The sequence below is a fragment of the Manis javanica genome, chromosome 4, assembly GCF_040802235.1.
Source record: "Manis javanica isolate MJ-LG chromosome 4, MJ_LKY, whole genome shotgun sequence".
Lineage (NCBI taxonomy): Eukaryota > Metazoa > Chordata > Mammalia > Pholidota > Manidae > Manis > Manis javanica.
In genome coordinates, this window is record NC_133159.1 from 138,303,491 (window position 1) to 138,321,905 (window position 18,415).

General features: G+C 37.2%; 1 protein-coding gene across 2 annotated transcripts in view; it reads left to right on the forward strand.

Annotated features, from left to right (window-relative positions):
* The first annotated feature begins 664 nt into the window (after positions 1–664).
* UTP6 (UTP6 small subunit processome component) overlaps positions 665–18,415 on the forward strand; it is a 28,625-nt gene continuing 10,874 nt past the window's right edge. Inside the window, exons 1-13 of one of the 2 annotated variants that reach the window (XM_073235123.1) lie at positions 665–879; positions 2,389–2,473; positions 5,939–5,980; positions 6,211–6,303; positions 6,989–7,036; positions 7,499–7,562; positions 8,899–9,017; positions 12,880–12,957; positions 13,757–13,838; positions 14,314–14,395; positions 15,690–15,868; positions 16,419–16,498; positions 16,863–16,940. In XM_073235123.1, the coding sequence (XP_073091224.1) occupies positions 788–879; positions 2,389–2,473; positions 5,939–5,980; positions 6,211–6,303; positions 6,989–7,036; positions 7,499–7,562; positions 8,899–9,017; positions 12,880–12,957; positions 13,757–13,838; positions 14,314–14,395; positions 15,690–15,868; positions 16,419–16,498; positions 16,863–16,940 (1,122 nt within the window). In that variant the 5' untranslated portion in view covers positions 665–787. The remainder of the gene's footprint in view (positions 880–2,388; positions 2,474–5,938; positions 5,981–6,210; positions 6,304–6,988; positions 7,037–7,498; positions 7,563–8,898; positions 9,018–12,879; positions 12,958–13,756; positions 13,839–14,313; positions 14,396–15,689; positions 15,869–16,418; positions 16,499–16,862; positions 16,941–18,415) is intronic. The other variant, XM_017664446.3, reaches the window with a different exon arrangement.

Consider the following 18,415-nt stretch of genomic DNA (forward strand, 5'->3'; position numbering starts at 1 on the left):
TCACTGGTTTATTTCGGTAACTCTCAAGCTGTTCAGTACCAAGTTCACCTCTTCTAAAAAAGAACTATAGTTTCTGATACCCACCCAGGGCCATATGTTTTGAAAGATGTTGTCTACAAAGCCATGATAATTATTTAAATAATAAAAATGTCTCATTTTAAAATTAATCCGCCAATTATTGGTTCTAATTGGCACGCAAAAGAACATTGGTTTACTAAATCCAGCTGAAAGCCGACAGTGTTTTCGATAGCTTGGTCAGTTTTAGCGCCCCCTATGATTTTTCATTACTGACTTTTGAAGTGTTTACAATAATTACACGATATCCTCTATTATCTTTCCCCTTTTGTTTTCTTTTTGTTGGTGGTGTCGGAAAGCTAGGACGCGGGATGGCAACAGAATAAACAAAGACAGCATCCTGCAAAAAACACACTTCACCTCCTTCAGGTAACCCCCTCCAGACCCAGAAGCGCTTTTTCCGACCCCCGCCCACGTCCAGCCTCGCGCACTTAGCCCCACCCCTCCGCTCTTGCCCACGTGAGTCCTCCTGAGAGGGCGGGGTCCTCGCTGCAACACCACAGTCAGCCACAGGGAGGTGACCGCGGCCGCAAGGGCCAGAGGGGTCTTCTCCGGCGGCGGAGGCGGCGGAAGCGGAAGAGGCCGGACTCCGTGCGCGCATTACGTCAGCACGCGAGAGCCACAGGGTCGAATCCCCAGGGTAGAAGGAGGGTTCTTCCTGCGCGTGTGGGCTGAGGTTCGGAGGCTGTCGGCTTGTTAGGGTTCGGTCCTCATGGCGGAGATAATTCAGGAGCGCATAGAAGATCGACTCCCGGAATTGGAGCAGCTGGAGCGCATTGGCCTGTTCAGTCATGCGGAGATTAAGTGAGAGCTGGGGAGGAGCTGGGGCGGGCTGAGAGGAGGTTGGGGCGTGTGTGAAGGGGGACGGTACGGGGGCCCCTGAGTTGTGTTTGTTTTTCCTAACATGGCAAAAGGCCCTTTCCAGATTTTGATAATGCCTAGAATTAATTTCTCATTCGTTGCAAAGTGATCAGCCTACTTGCTCAGCAAACGTACTGACCTCTTCATGGAGCCAGGTCTTGGGGCTGTACAGATGATAAAACCAGGATCAGGCTAACTGCCCTGTGTTATGTTGGAGGGGACAAATGAGACATTTTGATTACAATGCGGGTGTACTGAAGTTGATTGTGCAGTTGATCATTGAACAATGCAGGAGTTAGGGGCTCTGCCCCAACCCCCCAGGCCCAAGTCAAAAATCATGTTAACTTACGATTCCCCCAAAATGTATAGCCTTCTGTTGACCTGAAGCCTTATGGATAACTTAAACAGTCGATTAACATCTATTTTGTGTAGGTATTATATACTGCAGTTTTACAATAAAGTAAGCGAGAGAAAAGAAAATGTTTTCTGAATTGTCTTGCAAATGTCTCCAAAAATTTTTACAATATTTTATTGAAAAAAATCCATATGTAAGTGGACTTTCCTAGTTCAAACCCGTGTGGTTCAAGGGGCAACTGTAGTAGAATATGCTGTGTTAGAGATGTGAACAGATTGCTGTGGTAGTAGATAAATCTTTCTCACAGGAGTTGACAGAGACTGTTTAATTCAATTTCGGATTCTACCCCAGGGCTTACCTCTGGCACATAGTTGTCATTGAGTAATTGGTTAAAATCAAGTTTAATAGTTTTACTGATTTTCTGTGACTTTCTTCATTTTATAGTGGCTGGATGTAGTAATGTGACTATGGGTACCTCAAAGTAAACAGTTAATGAGATGCTACATTAGAGGTGTGGGCTCTTAATAAAATGCTAGGTAAATATTGTTACTGCTAAGTACAGACAATTACTGGTCTTAAACATCTTGCATTAAATTCTCCTAATATATACATGTGTGTTCACTCCTTAGCTAAATACAGTGAATCTTAGGTCTTTGAAGTAATAATAAACCCTTCTAGGTAGAGACAGTCTGGGATTTTTTTTTTAATCTGCCTATTGAAAACTTAGAGGAATTGAAAGAGACTTGCTTATTATTGAAACCCAAGTGACTTGAATTTGGAGGAAAAGAAATCTTTACCAGTACCACATATAAATTATATAAGTACTTACCATTATTTGCTTTGCTGCTGGGAATGTTAATGGTCCAACCAGTTGATTGAGATGATTGTCCTGAAAGTTGTAAAATTCATCCTGACCCCTTAAGAACACAGAAGTAATCATGTAAGAGACTACTTGCTTATAGATAATTTTTAGGAATTAACATTTTTTGGTAAATACATGTTTTAAATATATTAAAAGTAAAGAAATTTAAAAAACCCCAAAGTTACTTAGCTTTTGCTCTTTTCAAGTGTTTAATTTTAAATGACTTTCTCCTCAGGGCTGTCATTAAGAAGGCTTCAGATCTAGAATACAGAATACAGAGAAGAACTCTTTTTAAGGAAGACTTTATCAATTATGTTCAAGTGAGTAATTCCCCTCACAAACTTTAAGTCACTTATAGAATGGTGAGCTTGATGTCAATTTTGTACAAATTCTAGAACTGATGATTAGATAATTTTTGAATAGGAATAGAGGTGATTTGGGAAGAGCATTGCTCCATAGGCTTTAGTCCTTGGCAAACTTTTTTTTCCTTCTATAATAGTTAATCAGAAACTCTGTAGTAAATCAGAGACTGCCAGAGACACAGTGTATCAGGATTTCAGCAAGAGGTTTGGTAGTCCATCTCATATGGTAAAGATGAAGGAGAGTGAGGCTGAGGATAGTATAGACTTTTGTGTCTACGTAGAGATATGCTTTAAGGTTCTTCTATCCTGTAAACGAGTGGAAGATAAGAGTGAAGAAAAGATGTACATGCTAGACCAGTTTTCAAATGGGGAGAACAGCTGATATGTTGGATGGCAAAATCAGATTCAGAAAGAACCCAATAACAAGATGAAATATTACAAGACTAAAGGTTCTGAACTAATTAGATTTAAAAAACAAAAATAACAGCATCATTAAAAAATATATAAACAAACAATATGTGAGACCTACTTAAGAATCTTGTATTTGGAAGGAGACCAAGGGCTCATAGTAAATTGCTAACTAAAATGTGTTATGTCAAAAATATAACCTAATTAACTACATTACCAGAAGTAGAGTGTTGGGTAAATTTGTTTGAGTGGAGGGCATTGCAAACAGTGTTAAAAATGAATAGGCTTTAGCTTGGATACCCAGAAAATGAACTAAGATACGATATGAGGAGGAGCTTCCGGCATCAGCACTCTCTGGAGGACTTGTGCCGGGGGATGATCATCAAAAAGCCTCCACAGGGATCCAGACGATGCTGCGGTTGTGGCTGCATCCAGCCCACCGTCTCCTGGACTTGCCGTAGGAATGAGGAGGGAGATGTCTAGGCTGGCATGTGCATACAGTGAGACAACGAATTTGACCGGATCTGTACTGTTGGAACTCAACCAGGAGTTGGGAGGGGTGCAAGTTGTAGCGCTCCAAAACCTTATGACTATAGACTATCTACGGTTAAAAGAACATATGGGATGTGAACAGATCCCAGAAATGGGCTGCTTTAATTTGTCTGATTTCTCTCAGACTGTTCAAGCACAGCTGGACAATATCCATCATATCATAGACAAATTTTCACAAATGCCTAGGGTGCCTAAATGGTTTTCTTGGCTTCACTGGAGATGGATGGTAATTATAGATTTGCTTTGTTTATGTCACCGTATTCCTATTATGTTAATATGTGTGTGCAAATTAGTTAGTAGTTTAAAACCTATACATACTTAAGGTACTCTACAAGAAGATATGTCAAAGAAATAATTCTCCCATGTTTTCTTCCATATGCTGCATCTATAGCTCTTCTTCTTCCTTCCTAATTACAACCCTTAAATAGAATTCGTGCCTCATATCGAATTTACCGAGCATCATAATTCCTCCAGGTGGTAAAGATACCTCGAGACAAGTGCTGGTCATAGAAGCCACAGGGCATAAATCTGCAAAGAAGTAAAAAGCTAACCTTTGCAAACAATATGGCTTCTCTCTCACTTACCAACTTTACATCTCCCTGTATGGCCCCGGAAGATGACTGGTTAGCCAGAGACGGGTAAGATTCCTCAAGGGAGGAACAACCTAAGACAGGCACAGTCGCAGGGGGGCCATCAGGTGAGAAATTGGGGATCAACAGAGGTGAGGCTCAGAACCTCACCCCCCCTGCTTTGAGAGAAATCTTCTGCATCCGTGAATGTCTTGCTGCCCTTGTCTAGCCTGGATTAATACTTAGTCCATAGGCACACACCTGATCATCTGATCATCTACATTTGCCCTCTTACAGCACTAAACTATGTTTTCTACCTTTATCTTGCATCTACCTATCATTTCAGCATTTTATTAAAAATAATAATAAAGGGAGAAATGTGGGATCAACATATAAATCAAGTACAAAAATCAAACGAATATTCATATTTGACCTGATTGTTTATAGGTCATAACGCGTGATCAAAACCGAAAGTTTCTGTGATGAATGCCCTTGTACTGTTCACCATGTAAGAACTTATTCACTATGTAAGAATTTGTTCACCATGTAAGAACTTGTTCATTATGCTTCAGAAGATTGGAGACTGATGAGAATTAGGCTGGGGGTGGATTTATGATTGTGCATTGAGCATTGAGTCCCCTATACAGAATTTTATTGTTGTTGACAACCATTTGATCAATAAATATGAGAGATGCCCTCTCAAAAAAAAAATGAATAGGCTTGAAAGGGACTGGGGAGGATGGGTAGGGAGGGAGGGATAAGGGGGGGGAAGAAAGGGGGCATTATGATTAGCATGTATCATGGGGGGGCACGGGGAGGGCTGTGCAACACAGAGAAGACAAGTAGTGATTCTACAGCATCTTACTATGCTGATGGACAGTGACTGTAAAGGGGTTTGTAGGGGGGACTTGGTGATGGGGGGAACCTAGTAAACATAATGTTCCTCATGTAATTGTAGATTAATGATATAAAAAAAATGAATAGACTTGAATTTTATATGTAAGAGGCAGATGTCTAAAATCATAGTGTTGAATAAAAGTATGGTGTGATGGGTGCAATGTGATACTATTTATATAAAGTTTAAAAGCATTCAAGACAGCATTACAATAAATTCCAAAGTCATTCTTGGGAAGGATAAACAACAGTTAAGATATTCATTTCCTCTGGGGAGGGAGAAGAGTAGAATTAGACATGGTATATAGGGGCTTCACCTTTATTTGAAATGTTTAATTTCTAAAAAAGATTTGAAGTAAATATAGTAAAATGTAGGCTTTGATGTAGTGCTCTGGTAGCTGCATGGGTGTTCTGTGAGCTTGAAATATTTCATAAAGCAGTTTTAAAATGAAGAATGCAATCTTGTGAGGTTGTGAGCTTTCTGTCTTTTGATAATTTTCAAGCTGAGCGTAGAGACAAAATGTATAGTAGTGATTTTTAGAGAGCTTTAAAGGTTCTAAGTGGTCCGTTAGAGGGGAGGGAAAGCATGGGAGGGCCAATTAGGCAACCTATTTCATCTAGTAGAACTCTGTATCTGCTCTATTTGCTTTTGCATAAGCTAAAATTTTTGAAAATTCACTATAAGTTTGAATGCAGTGTTGTGAACTAGAAAGTTAGATTGATACTATAAATTTTTCAAGCCTATGGTTTTAATAACATGCTGTGTATCTAAGATATTTATATGCTTACTGATGTATGTATGCGAGTTTTGCAGATATATGAATTTTCAATGAATGCTAGACAGTTACTGCAAATTATACTTTTTGATAGCACATTATCTTGTTATATATTCCTGATTTTTATTTACATTTTTAGTTTAGCTAAATGCATTTCCTGCACTTAAAAGGTTATAATTTTCTTGCCTTTTTTTTTTTTTTTTTTGGTTTATTTTCTTCCATAGTATGAGATTAATCTTTTGGAGCTGATCCAGAGAAGAAGAACTGTAAGTAGATGATTTTCTGGAAGTTGGAGCAATTTAGAATTAAGTAGTATGGCTCTGTAGCTAGAACTTGGGTTTGGGAAGCAGTTGGCATTAATAAATTATGTGGTGATATGCTCATAATGGTTATTTGTAATTATTTGCTTTTTCAGTACTGTTTAGTGATCAAATAGGAATGCTGCTTGGATGAATGTGATTAAACTGAGGCTTTGTTTTTTCATTTCTCTTCTTAGCGCATTGGTTATTCATTTAAGAAGGATGAGATTGAGAATTCTATTGTCCACCGGGTACAGGGTGTCTTCCGACGTGCTTCAGCAAAGTGGAAAGTAAGTGATCAGACCAGCCTTAACTGTAAGATGTGAAGATATGTATTACACATGCTATGATTTTGATATTCAAATATATCATCTATTCTTGAGTGTCTCAATTTTTATTCTAGTGATGGTATCATTATGTGAAACCACCTAATCATTAAGAAATTGATTTTATTACCTATAGTTACTCTGTGAGGATGGTACTAAAAACAATGCATTTGATTTAATGCATGAAGGATCAGAAAATTGTCTGGTATTTGTTTGGCTATATTTCTAAGTACCCTGAAAACTTGGAGGTGGAAGATAAATGGTTAGAGGAGGCAGCACCTCAGTAACTTGCTTTTTTTCAAGTCTGGCTCTGGGACTAAACATACTATATGTGAAGTACTTTGGATACCTGGGAATGACAAATTCTGGGTTGCTGTCCCTGATTGAGACCGTTCAAGAATTGCATTGAACAAATTGGATAGACAACACGTTTTATCTTGGGGCATGCTAGGTGGGAGTGGGGACAGATTGGATTACCATGGTTGAGAATTCTGAGGCCTTTGGAGGAGGAACCTATTAGGCGGAACCATGTGGTAATACAGTGGATTTCCTGTAACCTGCCTCTCTTTGTCACAAAGTTAATTAATGCAATGGTATATTCTATATAAAGTTCAAATTCAAGCAGCTAACTCCATTGCTTCTCTTGTAGGATGATGTTCAACTTTGGCTCTCCTACGTAGTTTTTTGTAAGAAATGGGTGAGTACTGGGCAGCTTTTTCTTGCTCCCTCTTTTCCTTCTCTTGGTTAGTCTGCCCTGTAAACTCCTTACTTGATTACTGAACTTCTTATGTTCTCTAGAGGCATAGGGTCAACAAATGGGAGAAAACCCAAGAAGGTTGAATTTCAGTGTAACAGCATTTGCGTATCTGAATGACTGTATAATGCTTCCAAGTCAGTTGAAAAGAAAATGAACTTTCTTTGTATTTGTAAAATTGAATTCAGTAAAGTTGAAAAATTGTTTTTAGATGTTTATGAATAGTCGTTTAGGTAAAATAAAACTAGGAATGTGTCTGTCTACATTTGTTTATATGTCCCTAGCAATAGCAGATCTTGCTCCATTGGATTGTACAGTTGGTTAGGGTACATTACAGCTCACTTAGAGATTAATAACAATGATTTCAGCATGTAGGAAGTAGAAATTTTTCTTCCTCTCTTACAGGCTGCCAAAGCTCAACTTAGCAAGGTATTCTCTGCCATGTTGGCCATTCATTCAAACAAGCCAGGTATGATGAAATCCTTGTCAGTTCTTTTTCTACCTTTTATGTAGACTCAAGCTATTTTAGAATTTATTTTGCTTGATAAACCTAAGAGCTATTTTTTTGAGAACCTGTGGGTAGGCACATAGCCTGAACAGCTTCCAGAATAGCTGCCTCTTAGTTCCTCCCTGCCTGTGGTGCTCTAGTTACTGTGTCTGGTATTGTACCTGTGGGCAAGAAGGACTACATTCCTTTCTAGTTGATGATAAAAGAAACTCTAGGCCTTTGGGGGCATTGTGCTTGGCTCCAGTCAAATTTAAGGGATTTTGTAAGCTTAAAAAGGGAACTATTAATACAGATTTTACAAGTGTGACTGGCACTCATGTTTTATAAGGGACTTCGCCTGAGAGTACTGTGTGAATGGTACATTATTTTATAGTGGCAGTGCTCCCATGCCTATTCTCAAGTATTAGATTCAGCTAGACATTGTACATTACACAAGACTCAAATAGGCCAATTTGGCACCAACTTATTCAGAAGGATACAGCAGGACAGCATGAGGTATCTTCAGTAGGGTATTCTTAGCAACTCAGAGTCTGGTCTCTTGTCCCCAAGGTGACAGTTCAGGTATGAAGGGATGAGACCACCTGAGTGGATAAAGCTGCCACTCTGGCCTAGAAGACCCATTGATGGGCATAGCTACTAGGGATCCTAGAAAGAACGGTGCTTAATTTCAGGAATCGCATGTTTAAGAAAGCCCAAAGCAATGGCTCTCTACCATTCACAGCACTCCTAGTCTAGATGTGGTTACCAAAAGCAGTCTAGCTGACCTTTATTAAGTCTCTAGGGAAATAGCTAGAATTTTACCTTAAGTCAAATTTCCTATGTAGAGGGATAAAGGTTTTTCTTTTTAAGGCTTTATTCCTAAGCAGGTATAAGAAATCTAATTTTAAAAATAAATGAGCCATTTAAGAAATTGTGAACTATTTTAAATACAGAGAAGAGAACAAAATAATTTCATTTCATTGATTCCAAGATTCTAACAACTTCTTCCAGCATTTTAACACATTTAAAATTTGTATATGACCTATAGTGATGTTGACCTTAGATTTGATGAAATGTAGTAACAGGCACATAAGTATCCATAGATTTAAACATTTACCCATTTGCTTCAGGATACTTTTAAACTTTACATAAAACAACAGTACAGATAACCATTAGGGACTCCCTCTCTCCATCCCCTTCTCTTTTAGTAAGATTAAAAAAAATTATTTGAGTATTAAGATTGGAGCATTGGTCTTTTTTTTTTTTTGCCTGGTTTGATTAGTTTATAGACATGAAGTTTGATGTTTTTCATTGATAGCTTTGTGGATTATGGCGGCCAAATGGGAAATGGAAGATCGCTTGTCTTCAGAAAGTGCAAGACAACTATTTCTTCGAGCATTGCGCTTTCATCCGGAGTGTCCAAAACTTTATCAGGAAGTGAGTGTGTGTGCACGTAAGACGGATGAATGATGTCTCAGTTTAGTTGCTTGTACACATATATTTTTTATTAAATTAAAAAAGACAGGTTAGGAATAAGTAAGGGCTGCTGCTGTGGAAAGGGGCCTGGGAGGCTTTTTCTTGGCCAATAGTAGGTATTGACTGTGCATCTTCAGGTTGTTAGTGAAAGATTAGAACTCCTACCTGCTTGTTACGGTTGGGAGGAACAGGGAACTGGACGTTACTCTTTTCCAGTTTGTGGTTGAGGGTTCAGCCATCTTTATACCTTTGTCCTTATTTTTTTTCTTACATTTCTCACTCCTCCTGCCTCTCTCCCCTCCTGCCACCTCTTTCTGCTTTTTTCTCTTTTCTTCCTCTTTTTTCTTGTCTCTTCCTCTTGACATAGATGCTTCCTTCTGTGCTTGGTGCACTTATTCCTTCTTGGAGCGGTACACTAGAATGATGATGGCTATACTTTTGATCAAAAAACAACAAATGCTAAAAATGGTTTATTTTTAGAAACTGCAACCTTTTCTGAGTATTTGTCCAGATAGGGAGAAACTGTTTAAATGAAAAATCAAATGAAAATTAAGCCTTGTGTGATGAGGGGAAAAAGATATGGGTCTCCATGCTAAGAGGTTTTGTAGGTGTTCCAACTGTATTTTTTGTGTTGTAGTAATTAAATGGTGTTTGATGTTATAGTCTTGCATCCATATCCTTCTCATATTCTGTTAGGCATCTCTTTGCTGCCTTTATTTTATTGAGAAACTGTTGTAACAATCCTCCCTGTTAAGATGAGTATTATATAGTGGTGATATTTATGTGTTTTTGGAGGCTTTCGTAAATGCCCATTCTTGTATTTCCCAAGATGGAAATAGATTTATTACTTGTTCTTACCAAAACTAGAGTTTATTATAAATAATTCAGAGAAAACAGTTTTATGAAAAAAAATAGAGAAAGTACTCATAATCTTACACCCATACTTTCATTCATATTACAGATATTTAAAACAGATTTTTCTGAAAAGTGGGATTCTACTACATTGTCTGGTGTTCTGTTATTTTTACCCAATACATTATGGCCATAGTTCCACATTAGTAATATATTGATCTATATTGGTGCTACTCAGACTTTTTGGTCTTAAGACCCTTTTACAATCTTAAATTACTAAGGACCCCTAAGATCTTTTGTATGTATGGGTTGTATCTATCAGTTTTTATTGTACTGAAAATTAAAACTGAGAAATCTAAAACTATTCATTTAAAAATAAACCCACTACATGTTAGTACAGATTCCTTCTTTTTATCGAAGTATCGTTGATAACAACTGGTTTCAAGTATATAGCACAGTGGTTCAGCAGTTACCCATATTAAGTCCTCACCCCCTCTAGTGCAGTTACTCTCTGTCAGCATGCAAAGATCTTACAGAATCATTGACTATATTCTCTATGCTGTACTACTATCCCCATGACCAACTTATATTATGATTGAGAATTTTTGGCCCCTTTATTCCCCTTCCCCTGCACCCACTCCAAATCCTCCCCCATGTAACCTCTAGTCACTTCTCAGTGTCTATGAGTCTGCTGATGTTTTGTTCATTTTGTTTTGTTTTTGTATTCCACAAGTAAGTGAAATCATATGGTATTTGTCTTTCTCCACCTACCTTATTTCACTTAGCATAATACCCTCTAGATCCATCCATGTTGTCAGAAATGGCAGTATTTTTTTTACGGCTGAATAATATTCCATTGTGTATATGTACCACATCTTCATTCATCTGTTGATGAGCACTTAGGTTGCTTGCATATCTTGCCTATTGTAAATAATGTGTCAGTAAACATAGAAGTGCATGTGTCTTTTCAAATCAGGGATTTTGTTTCATTTGGGGTAAATTCCTAGAAATGGAATTACTGGGTCAGATTTTATTTCTATTTTAGCTTTTTGAGGAGCTTCCATACAGCTTTCCCCGGTGACTGTACCAGGTGACATTCCCACCAATAGTGTAGGAGGGTTCCTTTTTCTCCACTTTCTCGCCAGCACTTATTCTTTCTTATCTTTTGGATGGTGGCCATTCTGACTGGTGTGAGGTGATAGCTCATTGTGGTTTTGATTTGCATTTCTCTGATGATTAGCAGTGTGGAACATCTTTTCACGTGCCTATTGACCATCTGTATTTCTTTGGAAAAAAGTCTGTTCAGGTCCTCCCACCCATTTTTTAATTGGGTTGTTTGTTTTTCTGGTGTTGAGGAATATGAGTTCTTCATATATTTTGGATGTTAACCCTTTATCAGGTAAATTGTTTATGAATATGTTCTCCCATACTGTAGGCTGCCTTTTTGTTCTGCTGGTGGTGTGCTTTGCTGTACAGAAGCTTTTAAATTTGATTAGTCCCACTTGTTCTTTTTTGATTAAACTCAGTTTAAAGAGAAGAATGGTGTTATTTCACATTTTTGCTAATTTCTCAAATACCTGACTTAATAAAAGCTGGATTCTCACATCTACTTCTGCATTCAGTCTGAGTGACAGCACCTATCATGTAGCCTCTGAAAAAAAGCAAAAAAGGCAAATAACATTAGTATTATTATGAAAATTTGACCTTGCAGACCCTCTGAAAGGGTGCTAGGAACCCCCAGGTATATACAAGTCACTCTTGCAGAACCTCTGATGTACATTATTTGTTTTAGTAGTTGCATTTAAAAAAAAATAAGGATTATTTTTTATTTTATACTATTAAAGAAACATTATTTATGGAAAATCTTGGCGAGAAAATGAGAAAAGCAAAAGCACAGAAAAATAAGTTTAAAGACAAATGTTAACAATATGTGCATTTCTTTTTTTTCTGTGCACATTTTTCACGTAGTGGTAATTGTGTTACTATATATAAAATTTTGTAGCCAGCTTTAAAAACAAGGTAGAATAACATTAGAATTATAGTGTACTATTACTAAATTATTTTAAGTATTTTATGGCTAGATTAGTCTGATGCTTTTGTAATCTATTTCACTTTTTCTATTGTTGGATACTTAGATTGTTTCTAGTATTTGCTTCTATACCTTTGTGTATGAAACTTTTAGGTATTTAAGATTATTTCCTTATAATAGATTCCTAGGAGCAGGATTATTGGGTTAATAAAGGGTATAAACATTGTTTTTAACTTGTCATTTTCATGTAACATAGAATTCAAAGTATTAAAAATGAAAAATTGATTAAGTCCCACTTTATAGTATATATTAGTCATTCTTTAGTTTCTTTTCCTACAGCTTGATACTACATATTTGCCATTGATTTTATTTTGAAATAATTACAGATTTACAGGAAGTTACTAAGATAGTACAGTGAGGTCCTGTGTACCATTTATTCATTCTCCTGTTCCCCTGATGGTTAGGTTTTATAAAATTATAGTTAATATTAAAATCAGGAAATTGACATTGGTGTAATTGTGCATATAGTTCTGTGTCATTTATTACACAAGTGTAGATTTGTGTAACTACCATCACAGTCAAAATACAGAGCTGTTCATGACCACAGAGATCTCCCTCCTTGTCAGTGTCAGCTAGTTTCATAACAAAATAAAATATGATGGTGGTACAGCATGGAGAATATAGCAGTGATTTTGTAATATCTTCCTATGTTGACAGATAATAACAGATAGTTGGAGGAAGGACGTAATGTGAGTAACTGGTGAACAGTGGTTATATATACTTGAAAGTAATATAAGATTGTTTATCTACTATACTTAAATACAAAAATAAAACTCACCTCAAACTTTCCCAGAACCAATATTTATGGGTAAAATATGGTATCTATGTATTTCTGTTTTTAAAAATTATCTCCAAAGATTTTAAGATATTTCCCTTCTGTAGTACTTTAGGATGGAGCTGATGAATGCTGAGAAATTGAGGAAGGAAAAACAAGAATTTGAAAAAGCCAAAATGGATGTGGTAAGATCTTAATATGTTGTCACTTGTTAATAATGTATAGTGTTTTGAGCCTGCTGGGAGTGGGAAAAGTCTTTGGGATGTATTTTTAATGTATTTAAGGTCCTATTTTGAAACTTTAAGATGAGTCCAGAGGTGATATAATTAAATGGGCTTACATTACAAATGTACATACAGGTAAAAGTCAGTTGCATACAAACAGAAACAAAATTTTGTGCTTTAAAAATAGACATTTGGACTAATTGAAGTGGTCCTCAAAATTATTACTGATGGAATGACCAAATGCTGTTCTTTAATACTTTATGATTTCATTAAATTACACATTAATGGGTTCAAGGAGCTTGAGTAAAGTTGTGAAATGTGTGGTTTCTTTCTCTTTCCTTTTCCTGTAATTTTTTTATGTGACAGAGTAACATTAAAGACATTTTAGAGTTTAGAGCTGAAAAGGGAAATTTTTTATCATCTGTTATTGTGGTTTTCAGCTCTAAACTTTTTCATCCAAGTAAAATCTTATGTGGAAGGGTAAACGAAACATGTAATAGTTGACCTATTCTGATCTGAATGGCGAATGAGGCCTTAAGCCATGTGATCTTGCTCCCACTCCAGGAGCCTGAGAGAACACAGTTGGAAAATCAGTGGTCTTGTTCAAGCTGCATATTTTACAAGTGAGAGATCTGGCCCGTAGAGAGACATGATTTGCCAGGGGTCATATGGCACAGGTAGTCTAGGAGTGTTAATTTCTATTCTAGTGCTTTTTCTACTTACTGGCACTACCTGTTTTGTTTAATATAACACTCTTTAGGGGAACCTTGATTACTCTGAAGAAATCCTCAAGGGTGAGTTAGCACGGATCATCTACAAAAATTCTGTAAGCATAATTAAAGGTAGGTATCTTTTGAGAATTGATTTTTAATGGGAAAGTGAAACATTCTACTTATAGGGAAAACCTTCAGCTACGTTTGAAAATTTCTGTTAGAAATTGTTAGAATGTGTACAAAACTGATTGTAAGAATAGTGTTCTGTTTCTCTCAGCAAAGGCTAATTGCCCCTTAGGATATACTTGAACATTTCATAAGTTTTTATTGAATACTTAATTCATGAGGGGATTTGAAAAGAAACTGATTAGTACATTCCTTCATGCCCTTAATTTAAAGTAGAAGCTAGAAGTACTCAGTGAATACTCCAAAATATTAACAATGGCTTAGCTTTGAAATGTACTATGGGTGATCTTTTTTTTCTGTTTTGTTCTACTTCTCAATTAAAGAAAAACAAAAGCACTACCTCCAGTACATTGAGCAAGTGGCACTTGTAAAGTGACACCTAAGAGTCTTATTCTCCTTTCCCCTCTTTCAATTTCAGGTGCAGAATTTCATGTGTCACTGCTTTCAATTGCACAGCTGTTCGATTTTGCCAAAGATTTGCAAAGAGAAATTTATGATGAGTAAGTAAAAAGAGGAAAGGTGAATATATCTATTTCTGATCTTACGGTAAGGGATTGAGGTTGGATATTTGGAAAGGGAAAGAAGGTGCCACATGAAATCCTTCGAGGAAAGCTAAGTTTTAGAACCATTGTATCATAGTAAATCATATGAATAAATATGTTTTTGAAGAAGTTTGGCTCACTTATTGGCTTTCCTTGTAATTAGTTTGCCTTTATTCCACAACAAATTTATCCTATAGTTTATATATATGAAAGTCTATATTTCTGCTCTGCTGATATGTCATTTGTCCCCAAAATGAGAGTTGTACTCATGACTGTTCATAGTTGAGTGCTGCATGTAATTTTAGTTTTATTCTTTAATGTCTGATTATGTGGTTTGGGAATCATTTGCAGCCTTTTTTTCTAATTAAGGTATCATCGATATACAATCTTATGAAGGTTTCACATGAGCAACATTATGGTTTCAACATTCACCCATATTATCAAGTCCCTCCCACACCCCATTGCAGTCACTGTCCATCAGCATAGTAAGATGCTATAGAGTCACTACTTGTCTTCTCTGTGCTATACTGCCTTCCCTGTGACCCCCCTACATTATGTGTGCTAATCATAATGCCTCTTTAATCCCCTTCTCCCTCCCTCCCCACCCTCACTTCCCAACACCTCCCCTTTGGTAACTGCTAGTCCCTTCCTGGAGTCTGTGAGTCTGCTGCTGTTTTGTTCCTTCAGTTTTGCTTTGTTGTTACACTCTACAAATGAGTGAATTAATTTTGTATTTGTCTTTCGCTGCCTGGCTTATTTCACTGATCATAATATCCTCCTTAAGTCCATCCATGTTGTTGCAAGTGGTAGGATTTGTTTTCGTAAGGCTGAATAATGTTCCATTGTGTATATGTATGACATCTTCTTTATCCATTCATCTACTGATGGACACTTAGGTTGCTTCTGTATCTTAGGTATTGTAAATAGTGCTATCTGCAGCCTGTCTTGTGGATACTTCACTCTCAGTGCCCCTTCACAGGAGCTAAAATAGAGCTAACTTGAAGGTAACATTTGTGAATGATGTCTGAAACATTCTGAAATCTAATAAATGTGTGACAACTCTGATCCATTGACAGAATTTATACAATGAGTGTGAAGATACCTAGAGAGCCTGGTGGGCAAATGGCTCTGTGGTACTGGAATTGTTTAAGACGTATCCTGGGTACACTTTTAGAGCATAGGGAACTGACTGTTTGATATCCTGAATTAGTCTCGTGTCATAAGGTTGATGGCAATAAACTGTAATTTTCAGCCTTCAGGCTCTGCACACAGATGACCCTCTCACTTGGGATTATGTGGCACGACGAGAATTAGAGATTGAGTCACAACCAGAACAGCCTGCAACAAAACAAGCCAGAGCAGTGGAGGTGGGCCGGAAGGAGGACAGGTGCTGTGCTGTGTATGAAGAGGCAGTAAAGACTCTTCCTACAGGTGAACTTCACCAAACCATGGTGTTGTGGAGAAGTCGTAGTATTAAGGAATGAGAAGCTCAAGATCCTATTCCCATTACCAAAACTGATTTCAGGAGTCTCTCTCTGATGGTTGACAGTGGGCCTGGCTTTCCAATTTGTTCTTTCTCTGGTTGTGAAAGATGGAGCTTTTATGATCTTCTTTAATAGTAGTGGTATTTATCTTCATTCATTTGGGGGAAATGATACTTGGAAAGTGATAATTCAGAAGATCAATTATCATTCCTTAATTATCTTTTGATATAGATTTACTTTAAAATTTTTAAATATTGGAGTATTAAGGTAGAGGGGATATATGACATGGATAAGCCTTTTTAATTTTTGTATTTGTGTCTTTACTTAGTTGTTTTTTCTCCTGAAATCTGAAGTGTTTATTTGGTCATAATCAGAATAACCATTGTTTTTCACCAGACTAGTTTCAACTGTTTTCCTCTTCAAAGAAAAGGGATATGATAATTATGAAACTAGGAGAATAGGTGATCTGATCAGAGCAATCTTTCTGACTTTTACAGAGGCGATGTGGAAATGTTACATCAACTTTTGCTTAGAAAGGTTTACTAAGAAGACAAATAGTCAGTTCCTTAGAGAGAAGGTAAGGACTAAGTTACATCTTTATAATGGCTGACTAGTAATCTACTGTCTTCTGAAAGAATAGATGATAGCTTTTCTGGGGTCTAGCACAGCTTCCAAGAACTTAGGTTTAACTGCTCTTTCCCCTTGTGAGTGACCTGTCATTCTGAAGGCCTAGTCTGCTTTGACTTCTAGCAGCTACCACGTTAGGAGTGCTGTGGGCCTGGGCTGTGCTCATTGCAGCTGCTTAACTCATCTAACCATGAGGGAAACCAACTCAGTCCCTTCTCTCACTTTTCAGAAATGTGCAAAACTGCTTTGGTTTCTAGAGGCCAAAGACTCCTGCTGGTATCTTTGTATTGAACTGAGGGATTTTCTGATTTCAGAGGCTGGAAAGAACCATGGTTGCCTTCAGGAAGGCACATGAATTCAGACTTCTACCAGAATTCCAGTACAAGCAGTGGGTAAGGACGTGGAGAACACATTCACTGCCAATTTCATGTACTTAATTCCAGATGGTTTGTGCTGGTGTTATGTGTTTATATAATATATCTATCTATATATATTATAAAATATACACATATATAGTTATATGACTAAGCCCCTGTGGTAGTTGCTATGGTAGAGAGTATTTACATTTGGCTCTCAGTATTCGGTGTATACCAAAAATGAAATCTGTACCAGTAAAGGAAGGAAGGTTACATAATAGAAAACACTCAGAACAAGGAGTTACAATTTGGGTTTATTTTGTTTATCCACCCATCCATCTTTTCCTGAACATAGATGCTTGGCTCAGATTAACTACCAGTACAATTAAAACAGATATGTTCCTGTGTTTCTGAAGCTGACATTCTAGTAAGAGACATATTAACTCTGCCCTACTGTCTGGGGCGAGTAAAGATTATTATGGACCAGAATAACGAGTTGTTGGGTATACGTAGTTCTAAATTGGGTTTTGCCACTTAATATCCAGGTGACTGAAGGCAAACCACTTAATCTTCTGAGTTTGTTAACTTGATTTGAGAATAGTGGCAGTGATTCTTGTTTTTGACACCACAAAAGTTGTTGAGAGCATTACATGAGATGGTGAACAAGTTAATGTATTTAAGTACCTTCACAGGGAAAAAAGGACAAAAATCTTTGTATTTGTCAAGTGCCTTTTATTTAACTCCTGCCTCATGTTTCATACCATTATGCAGTTTTTACATAATTGCAACTGATGTTTAGCTATTTTGTATTCTGTTTTATATTAAAAATTTTTTAATGATACTTACGTATATCTGCATAATGCATATACCAGTGAACTACACGAGGGTTGGGGCGCTGATCCCTCGTGCAGCTGAAAATCCATGTATAACTTTTGATTCCCTCAAAACTAACTACTGGTAGCTTACTGTTGACAAGAAGCCTCACTGGTAACATAAACAGTTGATTTAACACACATTTTGTATATGTATTATATACTCTATTCTTAAAAAAGTAAGCTAGAGAAAATGTTTTTTCAAGTCACATATCTCTCCCAAATTTTTACAATGTATTTATTGAAAAAAATTCACTTACTGTGTAAGTGGACCCATGAAGCTTAAACCTGTGTTGTTGAACCATCAGCTGTACTGTATGAGGTCTTTATTTGGCCCCCATTACTAGCCTATTGCTTTATATCACAACAGAGGTACCCTTCTCCCATTGGAGAATCTATCTGGGAAGAATTCCCAGGCCTGGATGAGTTCTGCTGCCCGTTTGATCCAATGAATGCTGCAAGACGGTCACATCCTGTATTACAGATGGGCTATGCTCTGAGTATTGCCGCGCCTATCCTGCTCTCTTTCCATTATTGCCTGTTTTGCCATTCACCACTCTAGTTTTTCCAAACATCCTCTGCTCCCCAAATCTCCAGTACTGCCCTTTCTAAGCCTACCACCTCATCACTCAGTTTGGT